General features: G+C 37.6%; 1 protein-coding gene across 1 annotated transcript; it reads left to right on the plus strand.

Moving 5' to 3' along the window:
• Positions 1–378: 378 nt before the first annotated feature.
• Positions 379–8726, plus strand: LOC104268334 (BTB/POZ domain-containing protein 1). Its single transcript, XM_009876329.1, has 7 exons — positions 379–536; positions 1053–1158; positions 2683–2880; positions 3098–3290; positions 3848–3935; positions 7263–7409; positions 8263–8726. The coding sequence occupies exons 1-7, from the start codon at positions 423–425 to the stop codon at positions 8419–8421; spliced, it is 1005 nt and encodes a 334-aa protein (XP_009874631.1). The 5' UTR covers positions 379–422; the 3' UTR covers positions 8422–8726.
• The last annotated feature ends 813 nt before the right edge of the window (positions 8727–9539 follow it).

Raw genomic sequence — 9539 nt, forward strand, 5'->3', positions numbered from 1 at the left:
ATAGCAATAGAGGGTGTTAAGTATTGGTATTTGAAAACAGAGCTCTTCGAGTGAATCGAAAGAGCATGCAGTCATATGTTAAATAATTCTGCAGCTCAGCTGTTGTTTACGGTTTGGTAGCTGTGTATAACTAGTACAACCAGATTGGTTTTGGAGTAATACATATTTAAAACAAATGTATTCCTTTAGGTTAACATAATATTCCTTCTTCAACCCTTCAGGTAGTTTATTAATTGGTGAAAATGGTGCATGATCAACTGTTGGATGTTCACAGTGCAAGTATTTGACCAGTTTTCTAAATGCAAGGAGAACTATGTTGTGCTTGACTGCCCCCCTCAAGATATGTTTTTATGATCTGTGTTTGTGTATTGATTTCTAGGTTTCTTTATTCAGATGAAGTTCAAATTGGTCCAGAAACAGTCATGACTACTTTATACACTGCTAAAAAGTATGCAGTCCCAGCCCTAGAAGCACATTGTGTGGATTTTCTAACGAAGCATCTCCGAGCAGATAATGCCTTTATGCTGCTTACTCAAGTAGGTAAATTTAAGCTTAGTTTTGATTTACTAGGAAAATCAGTATTTGGAGGGAAATTACTAAATATTACTTCACAGCGGGTTTACTGTGATGTAGTCTGTGTATGAAAATGTCTTGTTGCTCTGTTAGCATGTTCATAGACTCAGCTTCTTACTAGTGTGGAGGAAAGATTTTTTAAATTTTTTTTTAATATGCAATGGACTAGGACATTTCAAATGGAGCTGGTTTATTCTCCAGTGTATTTGCTTGTATCTCTTGTTAAGACTGTGCTTCACTTCACTATAAAGGATTTGATATGTACTTTTAGTTATATTGCCAAAACTACGCACAAAGGAAAACTTGCATTTAGCAAATTTTCCTTAATTATGTACTCCTTTGAGAATTTAAGTGCTCTTTAAGGTATAAACACAAAGAGTACTTGGATAAATCAACCTATTTTAATTTAGATCTAAAAATACTTTCTAAGATTAATGTTTTGCCAACTGTGTTTAAGATGTATTTTTTTACCTTTTTAGGCTCGTTTGTTTGATGAACCTCAGCTTGCAAGTCTTTGTCTTGACACAATAGACAAAAGTACTATGGATGCAATAAGCGCAGAAGGTTTTACCGATATTGATATAGGTAAGTTACTTCATGTACTCTTAAGCATTAAACTGCTAAAGGGAATTGTGGAGCACGAGAAGACTTTGTTGATAGTTTGCCTCTCCCATCTGATTTTGGACATTTTACATCCTTGTCACAGTAACCTGGGTTAGTTCTCTTTCTCCCTCACCTACACCCACCATTGTAGGGACACCCATGCGACAACCAGCTGCAGATCTCAGAATTTAGACAACAGCACCTGCATTACATCAGTGAATTTGCTAATGAGCAAAATGGGATGTGGCATATGTATGATATGTTAATGGGTGCAAGTTTTATTATCCACTCCTGCAGTGCTTTCCTTTCAGCTTCGTTCCCAAGCAGAGTTCCATTGCATTGGGTCTCCCTTTGATTCGTGTCCCAAGGTTCCCACCATGCTAACACAACACTTCTGTTAAAGCCAAAGCCTTAATTGCTGAGTGTTGTGCCTTGTTGCTGAGGAATCCACATCTGCTTTTTACATGGAACAGGAATCATACTGTTATGTTGCCAAATGGTACTTCTCTCTTCAGAGTTGAACAGATTCAGGTACAATTTATAAAATCTGTTTAAAAAAATAGGTATGTAAACTGCTTATTCTATGTTTCATTTTCTGTGAAAAGTTATCAGTTGTAAATTTTCTAAATTTCATTGCTGTTATATGTGTTTTAAGTTTTTACTCCAATTTAGATAGACTGTGTCAAAAACTCAGACTGAAGGAAGGTACTCCAGCTGTTTAAAAAAATCGTAAAGTCATTGTTAGCTTGTGCTCAGTGGGATTTGTACCCAGACTGAGTGTTCACCTCTACTCTTTATAAGTCACAGTCTGTTTTGATTTTCCAATATTGTATTTTCTAAGACAGCAAACATGCGTTGCTTAAATTCAAGGCATGTCAGAATTCCCAAAGAAGATGGAAGATTCAGAACATGATTTTTTTTTTCCCAGGCTTGTGTTCTGTGAGATTTTTTGCATACCTGTTAAGAAATATAGGAAAACTTGCTTTTGAAAAACATGTGAGAGTACCTTGCCTCACACACTGTGCTCCATCTTCAAGCTTTGTGGGTGGCAGATACTTAAGTGTTTAAGATCACTTTCATATATCTTTAAACTAGTTTTGTGTGCAGCGCTGCTTGTGTTGTCCAGATGGACAGGTGGCTATTTGGATGAGAATATGACAATGTCATCATGAGTAACTTGGTTTTTTAGTACTGTGCATTCACCACTTGGTCACTTCCAAGCTTTGATCTTGCCATAGCCATGGAAATTCTTTAGGGTATTGCTTGTCACTACATAGATGATGTATAGTCATACTCTTAGGACTCAAGAAGAAAGTTTGTGTGCTGTCTTCATAGCAGGACAATTGTTCTTTTAGTTTGGAGTCTATACGCCATTGGGAGATATTTTTTATACATAAATCATCTTTACCTTATGAATGTTTTTAGTGTTTATGTAACATTTTAATCTTACTTAATGTATAGCACTCTTACTGGTTTCATCTAAATTTGTTAACTTTCTTTCTTTAGACACATTATGTGCAGTTCTAGAAAGAGATACCCTTAGTATTCGAGAAAGCAGACTCTTTGGAGCTGTTGTTCGCTGGGCAGAAGCGGAATGTCAAAGACAACAACTGCCTGTGACATTTGGAAACAAACAAAAAGTTCTTGGAAGAGCTCTTTCCTTAATCCGTTTTCCATTAATGACTATTGAAGAGTTTGCAGCAGGTGAGTTTTGGGGTTTCTGGTTTTACTGTTAGACCGTATCTCTGCACTGTATACCTGTGAGTGTTTGGATGCTTAACACTCTCTAAGTTATTAATATCATGCTAATGAAAGTCATGATGCATAAATGAAAGCAAAACATTCAGTTTGCGAATGCGTGGTTTAAATACAACAGTTGGAGTAATTCTTTGATCATCTTGGAAGTTTTTTCTTTTCACAGGCCCTGCTCAGTCTGGAATCTTGTCAGATCGGGAAGTAGTAAATCTCTTCCTGCATTTTACTGTCAATCCTAAACCTAAAGTAGATTATATTGACCGACCAAGATGTTGCCTTAGAGGAAAAGAATGCAGCATTAACAGGTTCCAGCAAGTGGAGAGTCGCTGGGGCTACAGTGGAACAAGTGATCGGATTAGGTATGGCTTTTTAAACTATTTGGAGAAGAGACACGGAAGTCTGGGAAGTAAGGGAACATATTACTCAACTTTTTGGCATAAGTTACAGTAACATGCTGATTCTGTTTGGGCGTGTTTGATCTTTCACTTTTTAAAAAATAACTTGGAGAGTTGTGCATATATAATACCAAGTTGCTACAAGTGTGCAAAGTTCAGGAGGATCAGGTGAATTCTAGAATGATTGGACGTTAGCTGCATATTCTTTTCTGAAAATACCAAGTCTTGATCTGTTGTAATTTTAGAGATACTCAAAAGAGTCTGATTATTCTTTGGTTAGTCATACTGAGTATCTTGCGTGATTAGCAAAGCTTTAACTTATAAAGCTGATACCTTAAAAAAAGTTTCCTTACTATTGAAGTCTAAATAGAAAGCGTTAATGAAAAAAAACCCCACCCCCAACATAATTTTCAGCTTACTTTCATGCTTTTCAGTGGGAGTCTTTTTCCTGTTTGACTGGGAATAAGGTAATATACCCATCACAGTTGTTTAAATTCCCTTCTTGGCTTGTGCCTTACTAGGTTCACAGTTAATAGAAGAATTTCCATAGTGGGATTTGGATTATATGGATCTATCCATGGACCCACAGACTATCAAGTTAATATACAGGTACAGTATATTCTGTTTACATAGGCTTATGCAGAAACTGCACTTCTGTAGCACTTGCGAAAGATTTGGTTTTTATTTGGGTAGAAGCAATTGATAGGCTGTTTTGTCCCCAACATAGTGGTCGTAAGCAGATGACTCAGAAAAGAAGTATGAACGATATGAAACTTCTCCCTTTCTGCTGTACTCTCCTGTCCTTCAGTCATTTTCAGTGTAGGTGTTGAATGAGACCATTTGGTTTCTCTGTTCATAGCTCCTGGTGAATCTTTCTTCAGGATACTCATGCAGTCTAACCTTGAATTCTTGTAAGCTTTCTGCAGAGGAATTTCTCAGCTGTGTAAACTATTCAGTTGTGCACAGTCTGTCCTTTAATAATTTTTCTAGTAATTCAGGAAAGAGATCTTGGATTTGTCAACAATTCTCTGAAATCACTGACACATCTAGTGACTGTAAAAAAAGCCCACTGTATTATCGGGAATATACTGAAAACAAGATAAAAGATGACACTGTGTTACTGTGTGAAAGTCAGGTCTGCTCACATCTTGAGCATTGCAACAGTTTCCAGTCTCACACAGTAGAATTAGAAGGTAGAGAAAAGGATAATGAAAATGATTAAGGGCATAGAGCTGCTGCTTTATGAAGGGAGACCAAAAAGCCTAAGACTCTTTAGTTTGTAGGGGAGAAGGCTATGAGGAGGTGTGACCAATACTTGTGATAATCATGAGGGTAATGGGTAAGGTAAATGCAGAACTGTTTGTTATTCACCAAACACCAGAATATTAGAACTCGGAGACTGTAACTGACACTTGCAGAAGATCGAACCGGATAAGAGTATTTTTTCAATGTGGAGTGTACTAAACATGCTGCCCCAAGAAGCAGATGCCCTCATTTGAATTTGCTGGTATTTGCACATGTTCATTCATCAATAGCAGATCCATTAGAAGATTCCAGAAGAAAGGGAAGGAAGACCTGCACTGTAGCACCCCTGGTAGAACAGTTGTGGATGCTGAGGAAATGGACACCATTATGAACACTCTTACATGCTGTTTCCATTAGGAAACTTTGATTCTGATCCTGCTCATCACTCAGTACCAAATCAAGGGTTGTGTCTCTTCCTACTGAGCAACTGGTTAGTGAGCTCTTGAAATGTTCAGTGTTAGCATCTAAAAATGTCACCACCCAGGCTTCATGTCCTGATGTGACACTTGCCTGGTCTGAGCGGGTAATTGAAGACGCAACTAAAATTGTATTTCCTGCTCATGTGCCCTGCTTGATCTCTGTTAGCATGTTGTGGTCAGGACTGTCTTCTAGTAATACTGGTGCAGCACTGTACTTTCTCCTTTTTAAGTATGGCATTTCAGTCCATTTGAATTATCTTCCTTATTGAGACTAGTTTTTGTTTTGATTCTAAGCTTTTTAGACATGGTATTGGCGTTTTGTGACTGGTACAGTTTTACTCAGTGCTATATGTTTTGTAACCTGGTACAATACAATCCTGTAGATTTGTCAGATATGTGGGAAATTGAGACAATCTGTGACTTCATTTAGGAACAGAAATTCCATTGTCCCGCTCTTATTTTGTAGACTTGCAGCATGTGCTGGAACTGCTGTTTTGGTTCATTTCTGGGCATGTTACTTAAATAACAGTTTATTCGTTTTCTGTTTCCTATTTGATGATTACTGTTCTCTGACCATTCTGTACTTGAGGATAGGAATTTTGTGTGTCCCTTAAGAAATAAATGCCTTGCCTTTCCTCTTATGATGTTCCAACCAGAATGTATCTGGAATGAGGTTTTGAAGGAATTTGTTGACTTCCACATTCCTCAGTTTAAAAGCTCATTTGCAAATTCCTTGATTTGAAGTGCCATCAGTTTGGTTTTCTCAAACTACACATCTATGTAAATGAGTAGCATAGTGCACTACATGGAGTTTTTAGAACAAAAGAGTTGGTACTGAGGACTTAGCACCTATGCAGTACATATTTGAGGATTTTTGTTTTGCATTAGCCCATGTTTGATCCTCTCGGCTAAATTCCTGTTAGGAGATGAGAGTGGTTTTGGTGTGTTCCCTCAGCATGTTTGCTGGATTTATTTAATCTCAAAAGAATTTTGTTCTTGCAAGGCAAATCAAAGCATATTATGTAGGAATGATCGAGAGATTCACTTGGAAAAACATGCTCCTGGTGCAAACTGGAAGGCTAATATGCCTTTATGGTTCAGATGAAGGCCATCTTATATCAGTTCTCTTTATTCTGTATCCACAATTCTTGATGAATCTGAAACTTTCTTTTCACAGTGTTTTTATACAAGTATTTAAATCCCATGCCTCTTCTTTTTGGACCTGCATCAGTACTAGCAGAGCTTCAGAGAGTTAAATATTTAATGCTTGTGTTGAAATAGTGCTATTATGTATCATAGACTGGCATAGGCTTATGTGCAAATACACCTTTTATGGGAAAGGGTCTTAGAACTTCAGCTTTACAACTGCTATTGGTAGTGGCTGGGGAAAAATTAGAGCACATTTTGCCAGTTTCATCTTATTTGTGCCATATTAAAAATTACTTGGCAATTTAATAATAAATATTAACTTAGAGAATTCATCTTAGTGCAGTAATAATAAATGTTCATGTACTCAAAAGCTCTAATATTCAACTTCTGCAAGAGGTGTATGGCAGCATGGATCAGGATCACTGCCCATGATGAGAAGCGAGGTATATGCTATTACTACATCTTAGCTAGTGATTCCTATTTACCACTAAAATTAAAGGCGAAAGAAATAATATGTAGTGCACATCTAACTTTTTTATCCTGAATCTAGAATAGAAATAAGTTGTATAAAGCATACCAGTGGAAGTTATTGTTTTCTTTTTAGAATGTATCATTGATTGCTTCCATTATCTGTAAAAACTTGTTTTCTAAATGAGCCACAGGCAGTGAACGTGCTTCCCTCACGTGGGCTGCATAGGTGTACAAAGAGCAGTAAATCTAAGTACAGAATTATATGTAGTATATGAAGCTCAGAAGCTGAAGGTCTATGAACTGTTCTTTATCTCCCAAGCAAAGACTATGACCTGGTTGGAGCAGTGTTGAATCTAGCTCACAGGTCGGGCAGCCTGTATAAAACTCACAAGCCACCATTCGGTGTGCTGCTGGGTCAGCACTAGTGGAACCAGGAAACTAGGCCTACTTGCCAGTTCTGGGATTGCACTATTCTTGCAATTAAAATGGGTGGAGTAGGCAAGTGTTTGCTTGCGACCTTCTAACATGCATATGGGAAGAATCTTTCTCAAGCTTGTAACCCTAGAAATACTGTTTTCATGTTTTTGTACAGATAATTGATTATGAGAAGAATCAAACACTAGGACAAAACGATACTGGATTTAGTTGTGATGGAACAGCCAGTACATTCAGAGTTATGTTCAAAGAACCTATAGAGATCCTGCCAACGGTTTGTTACACAGCTTGCGCAACACTGAAAGTAAGAATGCTAACAGTACAGAAGAAAATGTTACTTCGATGCAAGAGCTGTTCTATCTGTCTTCTGATGGGAAAGTGTCTTATAGATCTTGAATTTAAGTTTAGTGCTAAGAAGGATGCCGTTAAGCTCCACAGTAACTTCTAAGACTGCTCCTGTGCCACAGCACAAAATTAATGACTGGATCCTTTGTGCCTTCCCACTCTCTGGCTTGACAGTAGAGCCTTAATGGAAGTCACTGTGGACAGAAGTGCTATCTAGAATATTTAATCTAGCAGCTCTATCAAAATTTGATTTCTTTTGTCAAGGATATTCTAACCACTAGCTAGAGTCAAGGAAACTAAAAGCTTTTTTTAATCTATTTTTTACATACTAGTGCTGAAATATACAACAGAATTATTTGTTCAGTGAAAGTCTTCTCTTAATGTTATTGACATTATTTATTCAACGCTTTCTCAAAAATCTTCTTAGATTCTTTTAGGTATAATTCCCTATGCAGAAGTCAAAGTTGATTGAGTTGGAAAAGAATGTCATGCACTAAAATAAGCCAAGGCAGGGGACTAAGTGAGCATATAGACAACCTATATGACAGGGAGAAATACTAGAAAATATTTTTAATTACTAGTTGAATAAACTCAAGTGCTTTAATTCTGCTGTCAGAGAAACTTTTTGTAGTTATTTAGACATAAGAGCATGTGCTTCTGTTATCAATGATTTTTGTATATAGCTTTATGATCTGGGTATAGAAATTCTATACTATTAAAATAACCTAAGTCAGTAGTGTTTGAACTTCAGCATTCTATGGGTCTTGCTGCCCACTTGAATTCAGTTGCTGATCTCATCTGATGTTTTTCAGGGTCCTGATTCCCACTATGGAACAAAAGGTTTGAAGAAGGTGATCCACGAATCTCCTACTGCTAGCAAAACATGCTTTGTATTTTATAGTTCACCAGGTAACAACAATGGTACATCAATAGAAGATGGACAGATACCAGAAATAATATTTTATACATAATTTCACATGATCATCTCAAAGGTGTCAATATATTGTTGGACTTCAGCTCACTATTGGCGGCGGTTGAAGAATTCTGTGAAATTACATGAGTATGTGAAGACAGAAGTTTGAAGGGTACCAGGAAGGCTGTTTTCTCTGAATCATTATTGGCAGAATCTAATTTAGCTTTTCCTCCGAACAGAATGTCAAGTGGGATAAGTACTCTGTGTATTGAAAGGATTGGTTTAAGTAGTATCTTGTGATTAATTGCTTTATCTTCACCCCTTCATTTCCTGTGTAGTAAAATTCATTTTTTGAACTGGAAACTCCTTCCTCATTGTGAACTTCTGTAAGTTTTCCTTAACCTGTCCTGAAACAACAGTAAACCTGCTGCTGTAGTCCCAGCTTACACTTCTTTCCGAAATGACCTTGGAATGACTCTAGGGACATGAATTGCTACTGTGTTTGGGGTTTTTTAAGTACATCAGCGAAGCTGGATTCACATTATTATCATTTTGCCTTTTTGGATAAGCCATGGCGAATTAATGGACTTAGCACTGCAGACAGCATCTGCAGCGGCACTTGAGAAACACTTGAGTCAAAGTCAGCAACAAACAGATCTTTCCAGAATCTCTCTTAATTCAGAAGGGCTGTTTTGGAACATAGAGCTGGTTATGGAAATAGCCACTGTATATATGTATGTGCCTACAAGAACATGTATAGTGTGAAAAGGAGAATACAAGACTGGTAATGTTATTTTATCATGGGACATTCTAATACTAAAAAACACATCTAAGGTTTATTTGTGTGCAACTAGTTTTACAGGCAGCATACGATCATGTGGCGCAGTTGGTGTATGTATGTATATAGCATTCAGTGTCTTGCAGTATGTGCTGTGTAGTAGTAGTGTCTTCACGTACAAAATCCTGTACTCTAAAGGCGTAACTCGAGAACACCGGAGAAAAAAACCAATTCCCTAATTCCTGTTTAAATTAGAATGGTGTGCGGGTCTCAAGCCTCAACCCAGTCTTTAAAACCAGCCCTGGATTTCGAGCTGCCCCCAGCACCCCCGTTTCCCGGGGCGGAGGGGTTTCGTTCCGGCACGGTGCGCGCGGCGTTGCTGTGCGGGAGGGCGGCTG

The sequence above is a fragment of the Apaloderma vittatum genome, unplaced genomic scaffold (assembly GCF_000703405.1).
Source record: "Apaloderma vittatum isolate BGI_N311 unplaced genomic scaffold, ASM70340v1 scaffold9339, whole genome shotgun sequence".
NCBI lineage: Eukaryota > Metazoa > Chordata > Aves > Trogoniformes > Trogonidae > Apaloderma > Apaloderma vittatum.